The 19,654-nt window shown below is 40.1% G+C and overlaps 1 protein-coding gene across 3 annotated transcripts in view; it reads right to left on the bottom strand.

Moving 5' to 3' along the window:
* Positions 1 to 4,793: 4,793 nt before the first annotated feature.
* Positions 4,794 to 19,654, bottom strand: part of MED13 (mediator complex subunit 13) — a 56,838-nt gene continuing 41,977 nt past the window's right edge. For all 3 annotated transcript variants that reach the window (XM_075440498.1, XM_075440499.1, XM_009945811.2), the window contains 15 exons: positions 17,632 to 18,548; positions 16,037 to 16,204; positions 14,724 to 14,947; positions 13,962 to 14,151; positions 12,979 to 13,444; positions 12,079 to 12,298; positions 11,247 to 11,438; positions 10,874 to 11,097; positions 10,201 to 10,343; positions 9,827 to 9,985; positions 9,547 to 9,732; positions 9,206 to 9,354; positions 8,787 to 8,960; positions 7,507 to 7,607; positions 4,794 to 6,805 (listed from right to left, as the gene is read on the bottom strand). In XM_075440498.1, coding sequence (XP_075296613.1) covers positions 6,673 to 6,805; positions 7,507 to 7,607; positions 8,787 to 8,960; positions 9,206 to 9,354; positions 9,547 to 9,732; positions 9,827 to 9,985; positions 10,201 to 10,343; positions 10,874 to 11,097; positions 11,247 to 11,438; positions 12,079 to 12,298; positions 12,979 to 13,444; positions 13,962 to 14,151; positions 14,724 to 14,947; positions 16,037 to 16,204; positions 17,632 to 18,548 — 3,646 coding nt within the window. In that variant the 3' untranslated portion in view covers positions 4,794 to 6,672. The remainder of the gene's footprint in view (positions 6,806 to 7,506; positions 7,608 to 8,786; positions 8,961 to 9,205; positions 9,355 to 9,546; positions 9,733 to 9,826; positions 9,986 to 10,200; positions 10,344 to 10,873; positions 11,098 to 11,246; positions 11,439 to 12,078; positions 12,299 to 12,978; positions 13,445 to 13,961; positions 14,152 to 14,723; positions 14,948 to 16,036; positions 16,205 to 17,631; positions 18,549 to 19,654) is intronic.

Genomic DNA, 19,654 nt, shown 5'->3' with positions numbered 1-19,654 from the left:
CAAAGATGAGGGTAGACAGAAGAAAGCCCACTCGAAGAAGGGGAGTATCTTTTCACTGATGGCTGATCATATTGTAAGGATGGAATGCGGTATAGTGGATACGCAGTAGTAGATGGTCAAACAGAAAGACTAATAGAAAGTGGGTCCCTTCCACAGGACTGGTCTGCTCAGGCCTGTGAATTACATGCTTTAAAGAAGGCACTGGAATACCTAGTCGGGAAATCAGGTACTATATGTACGGATTTTAAATATGCATGGGGTGTTGTACATACTTTGGGGAAAATATGGATAGAAAGGGCAATGACTACTCCAAAAGGGAAGGAACTTTTACATGAGCAGTTAACAACTGACATTTTGACTGCTCTTCAAAAACCATTAGAAATCGCTGTGGTACATGTTCGAGGACACCAAAAAGGGGAAACACGGGAGGCCCGGGGAAACCAAAGGGCAGATCAAGAAGCTAAAAAGGCTGCGCAAGAAAGGAATACAAAAGTATACGCTTTAATACCATGGGTTGAGAAACCAAGACAAATCCCAAGATTCCTGGAGAAGGAAAAGAACAAATAAGGCAGACAGGAGGAAAGGAGACAGAAGAGGGAAAATGGATTCTCCCAGATGGGAGACAAATGGTAGACAAAGAGTTAGCTCAGGAAATATTAGCACAATTGCATGAGAGTAGCCACTGGGGAACTCAGGCATTACGTGACCACTTTCTCAGGGTGCTCAGATGCATAGGGATTTATACAGTTGCTAAACAAATTACAGCGACTGTATGACCTGCCAAAGAGTAAGTAAGAAAGTAATGAGAAAATCTAACCTAGGAGGTGGAGAGTTAGCAATAAAACCATTCCACCTATCCAAGTGGACTTTACAGAATTCCCGCTGGTACAGAAATGGAAATTACCTGCTGGTAATTGTAGATCACCTTCCCCACTGGGTGGAGGCATTTCCAGTAATCAGAGCTACTGCAAACAGTGTAGTAAAAATATGGTTGGAACAAATAATCCCGCGGTTCGGGATCTGTTTAAATGTCGACTCAGATCACAAAACCCACTTTACATTTTGGATCATTCAAAATATAGCAGAAAAACTGGAATGAAATGGGAGCACCATACTCCATGGCATCCTCAAAGTTCCGTTAGAGTAGAGAGGATGAATCAACCCTGAAGAATCAAGTAACTAAAGGCTGAAACTAGGATGCCCTGGACGAAGTGTCTACCCTTAGCGTTGTTAAGAATACGAACGGCCCCACGAAGAGACGTGGGAATCGCTCCCTATGAGCAGTTGTTTGGTCTCCCCTATCTGAGTGCTAATGTACAACCCATAGACTGGAAATATGGAAATGAGTACATTAATCAAAATGTACGAACTGTTTCTCAGACGTTGCAGAAATTAAGGGAGAAGGGACAGATTCCACAATCCACTAAACTTGAATTTGACTGTAAATTTGAGAAGTTAGAAGGGATTTGGAGATACTGTACCACTCACCATGAGCTAGCCCTAAGGAAGAAAAGCCGAGGAACTAACAGATACAGTCAGATCCTAGGGGAAAGTGCCAAGGGCGTGACTGGATCAGTTCTGTATCTGCCACCAAGGAGAGACTGCTCCACTGCTTGTTGGTGTTGAGTGGTGGAGATACAAGCTGTACCAGACCTTGGCACCATGAGGTTCACGATGGGCCCGGCTGTAATTGGTATAACCATACCAAAAAGAACAAGCTCCACAGACTATCCAACGAATAGATTCCTGGTACTAGGACGGGAGTTGGGGCTATAGGACCCCAGTATATATGCTGAATAATCAGGCTGCAAGCTGTATTAGAACTGATAACTAATCAAACAGCTCCAGCTTTAGAATTATTGGCAGAACAACAGACCCAAATGAGAAGTGTGCTTCTTCCGAGTAGATCAGCTCTTGATTATCTTTTGGCCGAAGACGGAGAGTATGTGGAAAATGCAGTACTTCTGAGTGTTGTCACAAGCTTGATGATAATGAAAAGACTGTAAGAGATACTGCACAAAATATTAAGAAACTAGCTCCTGTACCTGTTCAGAAATGGAATTCAATGCTTAATGCTAATTAGTGGGAAGGATTAATGGGAGGGGCCTGGGGAAGAACGTGGGATTCTTCCTATTATGTGGGATTCTTCCTACTATGTGCCCTGGCTGGATTATTGTTTTTGCCATGTTTGAGACCTTGTTTTATACCATTAATTTCTGCAGTAACAGAAGGCATGCAACTTACTACGATGCCAGTTAACCCAAAATTGGCTACAAGTAGACAAAAGCCCCCCCCAAATAATGGTGATAAGACATAAAACTCCCAGTACAAATACTGATTCCAATGAGGCTGCTACTGCAGAAATTGGAAAGGATTCGAAAGACAAAAAGGAAATGAGTATAATATGATACCGTAGTGACTTGAAATGTATGCTTAAACAAAGATAAGGAATAAGAGAAAAAGGGTGGAATTGTGAGAAATTTGTCTATGAAGGGACGAAACTTGTTTAAGCATTAACATACACGATGTAACAAATGTAACCTTGAGTAAATACAGGATATCACGGCTTGGCAAGCAATGTTGAAATCGACATGAACAAAGGAACTGAAAGGTCAGCAAAAAGAACTAAGGTGGGAGCATGCGCCAGCCACCGCCAAATGACCATTAGTGAACCGAATTCTCAGAGTTGAGGGGGAGAACGACCACCAGCGGATCCCCACGAAGAAGCTGCGCCTGCTCCAGGAGAGAATTGCACAACATGTCACAATATGAAGAAACTTTGGGAATGTAGAAACTTTGGGGGTGGGACTTTCATTGTGTAAATGGCTTTGATGTAATCATGAACTAAACTATAAAAGCCCAAGGGACTTTCCAGGGGTGCCCACTGCCCAGGTGCACCCAGCGCTGCGCTGAATGAACTTCTTTACTTCACAAAACTTTTAAATCCGCCTCTAAAGTGTCCTTGCGAACGCGTTTCTCACAGTATAAACCTTTTTCATTTCCTCAGTCCCAATTTGTGCAACTCTGTTTATGGCATTCGGCAGCAATAGTGTTTGTTCCGTCATCGCTTCCATCACTGCGTGTGTGCATCACGATAAACACCGCGGCGGGAGGCCAGGGCAGGGGCCTCGCCTCCAGTTCCCTCCTGGGAAAGCGACCCTGAGGAGAGCGGCAGGTCCCAAATCCGATTCTAGGGTGAAGTCAGCTTTACACCACTGAAAAGGAAAAGCACACCCACAGACAGCAACAGACACCCCTTGGAGGGCAAAGCAGGGTCCTGGGTCCTTCACCAGAACAGAGAGACCCGCCGCAGGCTGAGGGTGCGGGGACGGTAATGCCAGACAGGGTCACCTCATCGACCAACGCCCCAAAGAAATCCCGTGCAGACCACAGCTTACGCAGCACCGCTGCCAACCCGCCTGATGTGCTGTGCCAGGCTGCTGCGCAGCAAAGGAGCGGGTGCAACAGCATATATATATTTTTTTTAAAACATTTTACTCTTATTTTTGAAAGCTTTAAAATAATGCGACATAATATTTTGATACTACAGTATTAACAAATAGTGCTTGATTAAAGACATCTGCAAGTCTTCATAGCAACACATGAAGTTAAAATTACCAACGGAGGTAAATATAGAAATACAATAATCTGCACCGTAACTGACAGCTAAGAACATAGCTGAGGATTTAAATATAAATTCATTTATCTTTAATTATTTGAGGAAATGTTAGAAAGATCTAAATGTTACAGCTACTTTAAAACATGAGGGTTGTTTGCAAGTACAATTGGTGGGCTGCTGGTGTAGCAACAGGGTTGTCAGAAGTCTAATTCAAACAGTGGTGAGTCAAAGGTGACTAAATGGCTTAAACACAGTAATAGCTCGGTTAAAATACATACTTTTAATGGAAGGCTCTCGGATTCTTCTTTCATTGGATATTTAGGAGGAGGTAAACCTCCACTGCTACTTAACAGAGCACTGCCAGGAACAACATTTTCTTGAAGACCATTTGAAAAGCTAGAGCTGAGATTTTTCAAATATTTAAGCTTGTACTTGCTAAAGAACCCCAGTTATTGGATTGTGACAAGTTTATTTATAAACCAGCTATTATGTGTGCTTAAAATAGTTAAATGAAAGTATCGAACAAAAAAAAGTATGCCCAATGTAGTAGTTGGCTCCATGGTGCTGGCAAGTCTTATATGTACATTGCCGGCTGTGACTATCACTCCAGAAATGGCCCTCCTAATCTTTTCTAGTGGTTACAATATTATAATTTACTTTAACTGCATTGGGGGGTAGGGGGGGCAGTGGGAAGCTGGCAGCTTGCACACAGCTGGAGAGGTTGGGAGGGCAGGCTGTGGTCCAGGTAACAGAACAGGGTTACACCAATGACAGCTGAGTCACTTACCTTTATGAATACAAGGCAGATTTAACACAAAGGAAGCCACACCAAAACCCAGCCCTTGGAACTTGGCTAAATGAGCCAGGGTTAAAAGTGACCACTTAGCAACAAAGCGTGTTTTTTTTTTTTTTTTTTAAAAAAAAAAAAAAAAAAAAAAAGACAGGACATACACTTTGCAAATTCCAGTTTTAGGAGCACTTTTCCACTTCAAAAATCTCAGCCAAATGAGAAAAAACCTTCTGTAAGACAACAATGTGCTGTTTAATCAGTGGTGCGTTACCGTTAGAGATAAAGGAATGGACAGACCCAGTTTTTAACTCTATTTATCAAAATATGCTCACTTCTGATTGCACTCATGTTATTTTGAAGAAATGACTGAAAATTTTCATCACCAATTGTACAACTTCTTTATACAAAACCAAAAAAGTTGCTAATATCGTATATACATGATTCAAGGAGACTATTCATATGAAAAATGATCTCAGGCAGGTATTTTGCATTTACGAAACATGACTTCCATTAACACAGTAAGTTTTGTAAATGCAAGCAAGTTCTTCCTTGCAGAGGATTCACAGCAGGTGCACAAATGGATCTTAAAACTTGCTCCTTTACAGGTTTAAAACAGCGAGACGGACAGCATTAAGACCCAGGACAAGGGTTATCGTAACAGGCTCACGTGAGCGCTGCAGGAGTTAAGTTTTTAATCTGGCAGTCAGATGAGGAACCAGAAAAAGCATATGCAGTTGCTCTTCAGCACCCGTAGGGGCTATTTTAGAGCAGCATCAGACATTTGGCATGTGCTAGGAGAAAGGAAGGAAACTACTGAGAAAAAACGGTGACTGTAGGTAGAGGGAGAGGTTTACGAAAGCCTTGGGATTTGTCGGTCCCTTCCTTGGGGAGGGCTAAGCCTCCTTGGCACATGCCCCAGTCAGAGCCTGAGGAGGGGATACGGGGAAGGCCATACACTGATACTTGGGACCTTCACCACGGTGCCAAAAATACATTAAAAAGGAAAACGTTCAGGGTTTCGTGCTGTTTTTTTACTAGTGGAATAAAATCTGAATACCAGAATTCACTGAGAATCTATATACACCACATTTTAGTTAAACACACACCAATCTTAAAGTCAAGATTGACTATTTTTGCATTTGTAAAATGGCTAGAGCTGGGCTAAATTTCAGCCATGCAGGAGACTTGGAGTAAGATCAGAGTTTTCCGTGTGTTCCGCATCAGATTGACGTTTTATTGCAAACGTCACCACAGTGCCAAGAATATCTAGGTAACGACAATGCGCAGTAGATATTCTTGCATTATTAAAACTTGTCTGCTGGAAACAGATCTGAGAATCTAGCCACAGCCCTGAACCATAACACAAACTTCAGCTGAAGAGTTTATTCATTTTATTCTCACTACAAGTTAAACCACCTACAATATCACTTATATATTGCCATTGTTACTCTGTAAAGGTGTGATATAAAATGCTGTAAGACCCGGTACCTTTTCAATTTATATAAACACAGTGAACTTCATTACTGTACATGTACTCTGCAACTACAGCTTAGCTGTAAATCCCCCACACACAATGGTATGGACATTAACCCCTCTATCCCCATTAAACTGTACATCAAGACAATACAAATTTACTGTCCCCACCCACCCCTTACAAAAAAATAATACTCTAAAAGCAACCTACTGCAACTTTTAATTAAGACGATTACATATATTTTAGACCAATTGCTTTAAAGCAAGAAGGCAGTATAAACCTTCTAGGAAAATTTTTATAAAAGAGGTTAAGAAATATAAGACAATTTATACATTTAAAAACTTACAATAAATAAGAGATGCAGGCATTTTTGAATACTAGGTACTATAATCCAATACAAGAACATCTTGATGTTCCGAAGCCATAGGTTGGAAACTTATTGTTCCTCATGTTTCTTCTCATCTCCATGCTTTTAATATTCATTAACCATGACTGGGTACTATGGCTCATTACTCTTCACAAATACTGTGGCTGGGGAGAAATGGTTAATTTTGCTACTAAAAATGTTATAATACACTTTCTGATCATCGTTCTAAAGCGCCCCCCATAGTCGGTGACTCAAAGACAGTAGGGTGACAGGTGCCCCTCTCGCAAGTCAAAACAATATTTGCTGGAAGTAACAAGATTCATACCCCTTCACAAACAACTTGCACTGAGAAGAATTATAACTTAGTCCTGCAGTGAAATATCCCTTTTCCTCACTTCTGTCTTGCAAAATTCAGATGAAGATCACAGCATATTCATGATAAAGTTATACAACTGATTCAGCACCACAAAATGAATTGGGAGACACGACCGTCTGTCCTGGGTTGCAGGATCACAGGTTAGCCAGGAGAGTGCATTGTACTGTTCCAGAACAAACCTGAAAAGCAAACAAGCTTCCATCAGGCCAACAGGCTTCCCCACCAGTATTTTCCAGTCCTAATTTATATAACCCAGTTTCTTTGGTATTAAAGACTTAAAATAGGTTTGCCAACATTCCGAAATAACACGCCTTCAGAATTCTTACAAGCAGTTCAGAGCTAAACTTTCTTTCACTGAAAGACCATAATTTTAATTGTCTATGCTTAATTAATCTGAAGAGGTTCACATATTAAAAAAATTAAAGCAAAACAATCTGATGTTTTCTCAACAAGTGTCCTGTGCTTACATGAGTCTCTCTAGACTCCTGTACTTCAGGGTTTCAGTATTGCCACAAGATTGCGGTGCAAGATTCTGGCTGAACTGTCATTATCTTCCACTCATTTACACACCATCTTCTGTGTTACACCTCAAACTCTCTTCTAGCTTGTGGAACTCAATGTCTTTCAAACATTTTCAGTTGTAATCAACACTGATTAGTTAAAGGGCTTCGACATGTTTGTCTTTAATTGCACTGTTCTGTGGTAAAGCCATCTTTTAATCATTCAAAGCACAGCAATTTTATTGTCTCTGTGATTTACTAAGGATATCAGAGCACAAAGAAAAAACTAAAGCAAGAAAACTAAACAAATATGCAGCTTCGCTGCAGCAGTATTAAAAATGAAATGCACAATATTTTTGCAAGTGATCAATCACAAATACCTGAGCACATCAGAAGTTTGATTAGAATCAAGTGGATGGGAGTGTTTACTGTGGAGTAGCTCGTCTGATTGCACTGAAGGCACATGGAGGTGCAAAGAGGCCTAAGAAAGGAAGAAAGATGCCAACAGTTACTGCCTGATTCAACTACAGAGTATTTTCTTCCCTCTGTATTGTTGACCTGTACCTTGCAGTCACCTTCTGTTCTGACACACAAGCCAAACCAAATCTTACCCTTAGGCCACCAACAAGTTCAGGAATTATCAGAATATAAAGGAAATGCACACAGATCTCTCCTAAAAGCACACTGCTAGTAGTGTAATATATTTCAGAATGTTTTTTAAATCCCTTTGCTCATTAAGTGATTATTAAAAAAGCAACTCAAGTGGCCCAAGATGTCTAGGAATATACAGACTTGGAAGTTCAATTGCTTTCCATAAGACTGGTCTATTTATAACCCATATATAGAGCGGCTTAGGGTAAATAATAAATCCTCTATTCAAAAAAGTGTCTTACACCAAAGCCACAGCTGAGCTTAGGCCAAGAGGAACCCCTAATCCAAACACAAATAAGGCTGAAGAAGATATATCTGTGTCATTAGAAAACAAAGCATAGTATTAGAGATGCTAATTTCAGTAAAAAATGAATAATTTTAATATAGAAAGTTTCTCTGTATACTAATGCATAGCCTTAAATGTGCCAAGTATGTCTAGATTGTGCCATTAAAAGATAAGGGGCTCAGACAATATCCAGACAGATGATACAATGGTTATCGTTTGGCAGTAGCCAACATGAAAAACCTTTTATGCTTTGTGCAATACATAGAGATGTATTTATTTTGTTTTTGTTTCACCCAGTGCGAATGAGATACACTACACTTGTGTACTTCCCTCTCTACCACTGGTCCCCATGGGAGCCAAACATGAACCAGAGATCTGTCTAGAAACTCAACCTATTCTTACAAAATACCATAGAACAAAGCCAGAAAAAAGCCGAAAGGAGTCCAAAGCCGAAAGGAGTTCAGACTATCGCGAAGAAACAATCGGAAAAGCAGAACCCTCCAGAACATTTGCTACTTTGATTAATCGTTTTTCTTCGCTTAAAAAAAGTCAACGTAAAAAGCCAAAGCTCAAAAATTTAAAACCAGAGCTCTCTTGAAGCAAAAGCAGACACATTCCCAGAGACACGCACCAGCTTTGTTTTAAACCTAATCGTTCTCCTAACAGGATCCCTGCACACCTTTCTATGACAGACAGCTGCGCAGCCTGCTGAAGTTACAGTACCTTAAGAAACAAGGGGCACTGATTTTGTGCTTGAGGACATGCTGACCAAAACCAGTCAGGCAAGGGACCTGCTTTGGCAGTTGACACAAAATAACCAAGCGCCAATGGCTGCTGCAGTATATTTGTTACTTCATCATGAGATTCTGTCGAAAGCAATCGATCTGTACCTTGACCCTGTAAAACAACAGGCAATGGTTTAATATTAGGAGAGCATAAGCTTCATGGAGATTATCTGTAGCTTTCAAAACACAAAGCCTTTTGAAATCTCCGAGCGCGACATGAATCTTGCAAAGACAATCCAATATCCCATTGATTCAAAACATTTCATAGGAACCTTTCATTCCACGAAAGGAAATTAGCAGATGGGGAAAAACAAACAAAAACCACCCACACAACTCTGTATTTACTCCCATAGTTACCTTGCCCATATCACCTCCATGGGGGTAGTGGGACCCTGGAGAATGTACAGGGGATCCAGTAGGGGATGCAGGAAGAATATTTATTATATCAGGATCAAGATCATCTCCAGTGTCTAACAAGTCAAAGATTCCCATTCCATCTGCTCCATCTTGAAAAAGAACAAGACCAGTGAATTTCTATAGTTTCCCTATGTACAAGATACGACAACGCATTCTGAAATCAAGTGATTTTCCATATACATCTTCTGGTTCATTAGAATAAACAGACTCATTATAGGGGGAACAACAAGGGGTTTTTGGGTGGTTTGTGTTTAAAACAAGAATAAATCCAATCCACTAACCATTGTTTGTGTTAAAGGCCAGATCCAAGTTTTCAGTGGTATAAGTTGACGATGCTACTTGCACAGATGCAGACGTGGGAAACACAAGTATGTGAGTGCACGATGTGTCCTGGGGGGTATTCAGCTGAGATGTCTGCATATTTAAAGTGGTGCTGCGTCCAAATACAGAGCCGGTTGATACAGAATCTTTGGAAGAGAAATCAAGTATTTTCTTAGTTTTGCTAAACCCGAACTATTAGATCCCTTGCCAAAAAAGAGAAAGAGAGAGTTTCTCAAATACCTGGCATAATAATGAAGGACCCCTGTGGTTCCATTGCCACCAAACAAGCACTGAGAATGCTGGGAGAGTCTGCAGCGGAGATACCACACATTCTGCACATGTCTTTTAGTCTCTTACTAAGGGATTGTAGGTTTCGGCGACTCAGCAAACAACTCCAGTCTGAGGATATAAAGGATACACATTTGTCTAGAACAACAGTGCTTGCTGCAGAATATGCATTTTACATGTAATAGTGCGTGGTGCAAACTTCACATCTGTCAAGTTTCAAATACACGAAGGAACTCTAAAATTATTTAGATTTTCTTCCAGACACTTTATATTATTGAAAAATGAAAGCTTCAGATCAACTTTTAGACTCAAAATGCTAACATTACCTTTTAATTCCCCATGTCCTATTCTTCCTAAACGGCCTATCACAACTCTCCATGGCAAAGAGCTCATCTGCACAAGTCCCAGGCACCACTCCCAGAGTTTCTGAAGACCAAGTCTGCGGGCAGAGCCCTTTTTCCTGCGAGCTCTAGAATTAAGAAAGAAGGGAAAACAAAGCTGAACCCATGTGCAACAAGTTTTTACTGCCACGGTTGGCACTTTTTATTTGTATTACCCTGAATATTCACAGGACCCAAGAAAGTTAGTACTGTAGTACATCAATTGCAACTTTGGTCTGTTTGGTGGGTTTTGGTTTGTTTTTTTGATGTTTTTGTTTTTTTTGTTGTTGTTGTTTGGTTGTTTTGTTTTTTGGGGTTTTTTTTGAGTTAATCACATTCTAACGCTGACATCAAAATCCAGTAAGCCTATGTGTGTGGGGAGTATGAACACACATACAAAAACACTGAGGAATCACACAAAACCAAGTAACGTTCTTCTACAAATTCAACTCAAGATGATATGCACATAATACAGAAAATAGGTATTTGCTTTAGCTGGTTTTGCAATATAGTGAGTCTACAAAAGTCAGAGTGATTCTTACAGCATGATAAACTAATTCTTCAGGGGAATGAAAGAAGCCATACATGCTAAAAACTAAATTAACAGTTTCATTCTTACCTGTTTGGTACATCAATATTAATTATGCAAGTTTCTAACTGTTCTCCATAGAGATCTGTACAGGATGCAAGAAGCCATCTTTGATCATGAGACAAACAGTAGCCTACGAAAAGTACGTTATACTTCTGGCCAGCTTCTCCAAAAGTTTCTCCTAGTTCTGTTTGCTTGTCCTTTACAGGAGCCAGTATAAAAGGAGGGGTGTACAGCCGAATACACTCAGGTCTCTATAAAGATGACAGAACAGAGAATGAAGTTTCGGGAAACAACTATTCCTAAAAACTTTAGTTAGTTAACACAGAAGATGTCAGTGATTTAATAAACAGGGACATTTCTCCGATCTGCAGATTTACACAACCACACTTACAACACTCACATCAGGGCTCTTAAGAGCAGTTTCCATGGCTAAACCTGGGCCAAAGCCAGTTAACGTTTTCACATTGGTGGATGTTGGAAGAGGTCTCCGACACTGAGTGAAAGCTGAAAATGCCAAGGATTTTAAATGCTGAGTATAAATTTGCCGGTCTTCATGTTTCACAGGTTGTAGAAGGTACTGACATGGGACAATCTAGAACAGATTATAGAGGGAAAAAAAAATAATCATTACTGTTTCATCATTAGATTAAATGGCTTTTGAGATAGTTTTTGGGTACGCTGCTTTCAGAATTTTACTTCACAATCAAATTTCACTGATTCTTGGATATCTCCTGCCACTTCCTCCAAAGTTATGTTGGACTTCAAGCAATTACTCTTGTTGAAATTTTCTTCAGAGGACAGAGTAATATTTGTTTAGAAAAGAATCTTCATGATTCCTCCAAACATCCTCTGTTAACTGTTCTGCCGCTGTTGACAGCATTACAGCTGTCTGTCTGTCGGGAAGGAGCACTGCCTAGAGCCCAGCAGGGTCAGGCTGGCAGCAGATTCCAGTTACGGGACAAGCAGCCTTCCCATACTCCACTTTTTACTGGAGTAGGCCACTACATTTCCTCAGAGATGAGACTGATGCGTTTAGAATCTACTACAGCATTTGGCTTTGGTTAATAACACCCAAACTGCTCTAAAAACTATAATCGTAATGATTAAACCGCTGTAGAACTCTAATGTTTACAAAGCAAACGAAACTTTCACCTTGAGGGCATTATCTCCTCCAAAACCCAGCCAAAGCCAACCATACTTAGTTTGGCATGTTTCTCTGAATGTTGGCTCACCTGCACCGAAATTATATTCTTGATGTTAGGAGGAAGAGCCTGAACCATCTCCAAAAAGCAGCGCAGAAGTCCAAGTGTCCACAAACTAGATGAGCTATTGTTCTCATCCTTTTTTTCATATGTAAAAGGATCAATTATGTAAACTACAATTGCAGGTGGATAGGTGATAGCATGTGAATCTCCATCTGTAGGGACTCCAACTTTATCACGATCCATAGTGCTGCAAATGAAATTTTGAAACCAGTTACAAAAAGCTGAGTGTTTAAATGATTTCTTTTTACTTAAAACTACGATCAAACTGTCAAATACTCATTTGAAAGGCCTTCAAGTCAACTATGATGTAAAAACTAGTTTTTTTATTTCATGTTTGTATGTGAGCTTATCAGCAACTCAGTATTGCCTGTCTTTTTTTTAGCCTTCTTTATTACAGAAGCTCAACAGCACATTGTTCTATTGCTTCAACTGGAGAACAAGAATACCCACAAGGTCAGTCTCTCAGTAAGAGCTGTCTTTACTACTGTAGCTTCAATAACAGAAAGAAGAACTTTAAGATGGTGCCCGTTATCTATTCCCTGCCACCTTCCTCCTCTTTAAAATATAGAGGTGAGTAGTTTGGTGATTTTTTTCTCTTTAGAGAGAAAAGAAAAAAGATAAACTTTATTTTTGTACCACAGCAGACAATGAAATGCAATGAGAATTGCAGCTAAGACTGGAACCAAATAGTTCAGCTCCACCATGAATGAATTCTCATTCTCCCTACAAAGCAGCCTGGTGACTAGAAAAGAAATATGAGATTTTTACTGAGCAGATGAGAGCGGCATGAATAGGTTCACATTAGTTGAGCTGAGGGGTTTTGGTTTCTTTTTTAGCCAAAGCAGGTTTGATTCTGCAGTTCATTACCTTTCAGAAACCTCTGGATGGGGCTGTGCAGGCACTGAAGTAGCATCTCCAGACATCCCTGCTGTTTGCAGTGTTGACTGTTGCTGCTGTCCTCCTGTTTGCCCATTTTGGACTGCTGCCGCCTGAGTGGGCAGGGAGGCAGAAGTGGTATTGTTCATACTGCTAAAAGGCGGAAATGAAGTAGGCTTGCTTGTTGGTATCCCACTGCCTATACTGGCAGAAGAGGACGATGGGGCAGTGGTAGTCAATGTTGAATTAGCCGTAGTAGCTGCAGAAGACATGGCACCGTTTGATGTTGCTGTCATAGAACTACTGGCAGGAGCTGTAGGAGCAGACGACGGAGTGTTTGGATTTCCAACATTAGCTGTCACTGGGGGCAGAGCAGAGGCCGGCTGGCTGGAGGGAGGGACCAGATTTGTTTGGGAAAGTAAAGAATTGTCCAAAGGCTGAGAAGCAAGATAAGGACCTAAAACCAGAAAAAAGTATAAATTTTATATTGCATCTGTTTTTAAGCACATTTCATCTATGTAAGTCTATAGTTTTAACAAAACAGAGAGCAAACCTTTAGCATACATTTTACCTCTCAAAATACCTGTATTAAATTTTCAAATTCTAGTACTCTCATAAGACTCTTTCAAAAATATCCAGAAATCTATTTTTAAAATATTTTTTTCCAGCCATGCTGAATTGCTAGAAATCACTGCTTCAAAATTAAAGTCACTGATACAAAAAGATAACCAAAGTCCCTGTCAGGCAGCAACACTGCTGTTCCCTAAAGATACTGCTAGATGGCAAGAAGCCATTTTAGCACATATCTAAATATGTGGGGGTTTTGGATTCCACACACCCCCCCCCAGCTTAAAACCAGAAAACTGCAACAAACAATAAGACTCAATGAATAAATGCAATGATTTCTTCTTCTCTACTGGAACAGAGTAGGTGGTAATTGTATGAAACAAGAAACGCTAAAAAAAATTTCATACCCAGCTCATATCTGCAAACTTGGGCATACAGTTTGAGTTTGGAAAATGCTTCATTGTTGGCATTAGCTGTTTGCGAGAACCATTCTGTGACCAACTTCTCAGAAAGTTTCTTTGAAGCAGTAGGTCCAACTCGCATGATCCCATCAGGCAGCAACTTACAGATAGGTCTGTGCTGACCAAGCCTGCAGGACTGCAAAGAAGGCAAAATAGAAGATGCAGGATAAGGAATTTATAAGCCTTAAAATACGTTAAATATCACACAAAGGAGCATATATACAAAGACAGAGAACTTTAGTTTAGTTATGATACCCAAAGTAACATTTTAATTCTAGAATACCATACCACAGTATGAAATATTTTACAGTGATTTTATCGTTTATTTTCAGATTTTCCTGCAAGAAGAACAGGTTGATATATCATCTACTCTAATCTTAATCACAATGCAAGTAATATGTGCATTTAGTTAATTAATTACATGTAGCCAAGACAATTAAAGTGGTAATACAGAGTTTTACCACTGAGTGGCGTTTATCAGATAAAGGCTCTCAAAACAGCTATTACTAAAAGGAAGTGTGAGCAGCATGAACAACCCTATCTTCCAAGTGCCCATTCCAAAAATCCTTTCTAGCAGCTTTCCAAGATAGCATTCCGTGCAAGCGTTTATAACATGCGAGATAAGCCTAGTAAGTAGTTAGGAGTATGCATTAGAAACAGTCTTTTGAAAATCCATTTCACTGCTAACTATTCACATAAATAGCATACCTCATATATTGCAGTTAGATCCCTAAAGAAGCTTTTTGCTCCATTCAGCAGGGCCTCATTCTCAGGGCACACCACAACATAAGCAACATCTCTTTGAGATCCGTAAGGTTCCAACATCAGCCTCTCCCAATACGGCAACGCAAACGGAGACAGCACCAGAAAATCGTAATCATACCCCAACAAAAATGTTGGGATTGGCAGTGGTTCCGGGGACTCATCAGTTCCTGGAAAAACAAGACACATTTACCAATATACTAAGCACAAAGCTTAAAATTAACACCCTGCTTCTAGGAAGCATGAACAGAAAAAACATTAGCATTCCCAGCATCTACCAGGGAGTAGCACTGCTTATAAATGGAATAGTTCTTATTTTAACAGATACAAATGAAAAACCTGCAACCCTCTGCAAAAAAGCATCAGCTAATTATTTTTATTTGCAATCTCTCAGGGCCTCAATAAGAAGTTCCACAGTTGTTTAATATTTCTATGAGTATATAAACAATCAGGAACAGATCTTTACTGTCCAGGAAGCCTTCCCCTCAGAGTGATGAAACAGAGGGCGAAGAAACATAAATAGTCTAAACAGCTATGTAAAGTACCAGAGAAAGAAAAAAAAAATCTTAAAAACATGCATTTACATGTACCCTAGATATATAATTACCATGTTCTAAATATAGCTACAAAAGATCTGCCGGTGAAAGGTCACTCTTCTACATAGTGGTCAGTCTCATAGGCTAATGAAGTCAGTTTAAATCTTGAGTGCACAAAATCTACCTTGTATCTGTAAATGTGCATCACATGGTGGCCACTCCAAATATTTATCACAGACAACACACTGCATAACATCAGATCTTCAACATAGTTCTGAAACTAGTGAGCAATAAAGCACACTTTTTCAAGCATTTCAAAGCTAGTATTTTTAACTATGCTATTTTTGGAGTAATTAAAGTGGAATAATTCTTCTGAGTAAAAAAAACAAAACAAAAACACACAGAGCAATTACTGTTCTTAACATTGAATCCATCTTTGCATTTTCAGTCCCTCACTTGGAGAAGTGTCAAGTGTATATAAACAGTGCAAATGAAGCTGTTAATTTTAAATACATGAATCTTTAATTCATTCACTGCTTTAAGGAATATAAATATTTTCTATTTTTCTAAAGAGAAGAATTCTCCCCGGTCTAATAGCTCTTGTTAATTTAAAGAAAGGTCAGATGATGTGCAGAATTCCAACAGGCCAAACAGCATCCAGACACAGGTCTGGTGGCCAGACCGAGCGGTGATTAACAGACAGGCGCCTACGCAGCAGTTTACCGTAAGAGCCCCTGCCAGCCATTTTGTGAAACTGTTGCCATGTGAGGGGGCCTTGCACGCCCCAAGACCGGACTGTTCGCTTTTTCTGAATCGCATCCTGAAGAACTGGCTGGAGCGAGAGGAGCATACGAAGGATGTCCTGGGAACACTGCATGCTCACATCCACAACTGAAAGGACAAAAAAATTGTCAAGGCCTACTGCAACAAACAGGATAAAACAAAGCCCTCCACAAAAACCTCAGAATCCTAAACCACCTTGATCTTAAACAAAGTCACTCTCTTCTGAAACGTACATGCAGGCCACTCAAAGTCCATGATATAAAAAGTTAAGCACACAGGTTTACAGTTCTCCCTCTTCCCCTCTCAGCCACTCAAAAAAACACATGGGTTTTCTAAATTTTTTATTTTTCTGTAGAGTTTTTCCCCTTCAAAGCCTTACCATCTTATTATTTAAGCCAAGGAAAAACACCTTCAAATTAAAAAAAAAAAGAAAAAATACAAACAGGTTGAACAACCCTTGAACTACAGGATTTTCCCTCCCAGTAACAGAGGGTTAGGCAGACTGCCACCCAGTGCTCACTTCACAGAAGTCGAAGGAAGCCTCAGTCACAGCCCATTTCATCAGCTTGCCACTACTATGCCATTTCATGTACAGTGTTCAAGAACAAAAAGCAGACACAAAATTTGGTATGGCTAAAATTTCACAGCCTTCCATTTAAAAGTCTCTTTACATCTTTTTATCCTAAAAACCAAGGTCACAGTAGCACTGAGTCTACTCCCGGGTGCCTGAAAACACTGATTTATCTATAGCCTGGGCTTTTAAACTTAATCCCCCAATGATACACAGCAACATAGCTGTGTTAGTTCCTGTCAGCCCTCCTCATCCTCACTAACAACTACGAATCGCAGCTAACTGCTATCAAAGTTTCATACTTCACTGTTCACCCTGCTAGAGATGCTACTTGAAAAGACTGAGAGGGGAAGTAAGCAAATACACACAATAAAGGGTATTCCATGAGACAGTGTATCATTAGTCAGTCCCTAGCAGCAAAAACCCAAGCATCTCTGGCAGATCCAACATACAGGGAAGGCTACAATAATGCTTTATTTGCCATACTTGCCATTAAATTACTGCCCCCCCTTGAAGAAGGGGGGAAGCCAAGTGAATCATAAATCTTGTTTAATTCTACCACAGTAGCCTTGACAATACAGTCACCGCTCGAACCACCTACACTTCCTATGTACACTCATTCCCCAGAGCCTCTGTGGATGCAGTCACCAAAAGCTGCTTTAAAAGAGTAAGCCTAGTGAAGTGTTGTGGACAATTACTGTGGTCTTCCATTACAATTCAAATTTATGTTAGGAATTTACGACTGACGGTAGCCAAGGCCTACACTCTGCTTGGTACATGGTACCAGCACAGAACCTAGAAGGAATGGTTATTCTGAACTCTGTTAAAACAGAAGTTTATGCAAGCGTGCAGGTGGAAAAACAGTCTTAAGCATCCAATATTCAAAAAGGAAAACACAAAAAACGAACACTTAAAGAAAATTCATAGATGCACAAGTAGAAAATAAGCTGTTTTCAATATTTACCGTTTCTTTTTGACCAGTGGTGTAAGCAAGTAGTTTTCACAAGTGCTTCATCAACTTTGCCTCCTGACATATTGTCCATGAACTGCCGTCCATGTTCCAAGGCTAAGTAGCAGTCATTGCAACAATCCCTTTCTTCCACACGTACCAAGTTGCTAACTGCACCAGCTTTGGGAATAGAATCCTGATCTGCTGCTCCAAACGGTGAGAATAAGTTGGTGCATTGATCCTGCAGCAACAGTATTAACTCATCAGGCAGCTTCTCAGGTTCTTTCAGTCCTCCACTGCCATGTTCAACAGAAGTAGCTCTGAGAGCTTCAAACCGTTTTTCTGCTTCTTTGCCGCACTCCGTATTACGTCCTAGAATATCCAATTCATCTTCGAGAAACAGTCCAGAATTGTTGCCAAATTTTCTATTCATAACAGCACTGAAACCACAGGTACACCTATACTGGGCCTCTTGTGTTGGATCAGGAATGTAAACTCCAACATCAGCACCTTTGATGTTCATATTGCAAACACATATGCAGCAGCTGTCAAAGTTACAGTCTTTGAAGAGATTCATGACAGACTCCGAGAGGATGAGATTCACATACAGACTGTGTGCCTCTGGAATGGAAGGCACAGTTGCAGGTTCAACAGAATTAAGCGGTCTACATGTCGACGGAGTGGAAGCTGGCGAGTACAAATCAGAGTTCTCGTATTTGACTGAACCCTGTGCACTTGCAGGTCCACCAGCTCCACGGGGTGTTCGAGGAGTCCTTGGTGTTCTAGGAGTTGGGAAACGAGGGGTAGAAGGAGAAGGGAGAATTCCAGCTCCACTGTTACTAGGAGGTGCACTACTCGGTGGCATCCCAAACGGAGTATGAGTTTGTGGCGTGTATGCAGGGCCATACTCTTGATCCATAGTGCTTCCATCACTAATAGTAGCCACAAAAAGGAAATACTTTCAGTACACAACATACTGGTTTTGAAGTTTAAGTCTCAAATTTCTAAAAAAGGACCTTCCTAATTAATATTTGCTTTTTTTAAACTAGTCTTTCATAATCCACAGCAAGATTTTAATTCCCTAAGGAACTTCAAGAGCATTTGCTCTAAATGACTTTGCAGGACTCCCACTGACAGCACTGTTAAAGAATCTTTCCCTGCCTCCTTTTGTCTTTTCCTTTGCACAAAGCTTTCAGGAAACCAGTGTGGTCAGAATAAATTATAAATTGTATAGTTGTATGGACACCTTTTTTTGTTCATGTTTTATTTACACATGATGTTGACACACACTAAAAAAAACATATTGGGTCTATCAACAGCAGATTCAGCTGGACACATGAGGAAAGTATCACCTGGAAATGTTTAGCTTTTTTTCCCTCAGCAGTTGAGTATCTCCAAAGACCCATAAGCCTAATGAGACCTGGAAACATACTGCTTATGTATGAGCCTAGCCGAAGCAACATCAGTATTGACTCCAAGATTTAATATTAATGCCATTTTCTCAATATACGGATTGGGCAACAAGAAGGCTACGTACTTATACCAGCTACCAAAGCAGAAGAGAAAGAGGAATAAATAGTTTCTTCAAAAGCTACCAGCAAGACCATCACTACCAAATGCAGATTACAGAAATGCCTACTGCAATACTGCTGTTACCAGGCAATGTCGCACCAGGCATAGCTTCCAATCAAAGGAAATGTTTTCCTAGTCCCAGTACAGCTGAGGTTGCTGCTATTTAAGAAAATAATTTAAGAAACAGAAGCACCACCTACTAAGCCCTTACAGTACCTACAACACCACCGCAAAAAATAAGTCCCAAGTTTACATTTATCTTGATTGTTACCATCTTCATTACTTATTAAAACTGGACTTGCACCATTAAGCTTCCCCAAGAAACCTTTAAATGAGGCAACGAATAAAATGTATGCACAGTTAAGAAGTTATTTGAGAAGACAGTCTCTTACAGTAAGGTTTAATCGTAAGGATTTCTTTTAAAGGCCCTTGTCAGTTGTATAAACACAGTGTGTATTTACAAATA

Source organism: Opisthocomus hoazin, chromosome 20 (assembly GCF_030867145.1).
Source record: "Opisthocomus hoazin isolate bOpiHoa1 chromosome 20, bOpiHoa1.hap1, whole genome shotgun sequence".
NCBI lineage: Eukaryota > Metazoa > Chordata > Aves > Opisthocomiformes > Opisthocomidae > Opisthocomus > Opisthocomus hoazin.
The sequence above is the reverse complement of the archived record's forward strand: the minus strand, read 5'-3'. Positions and strand labels throughout refer to the sequence as shown.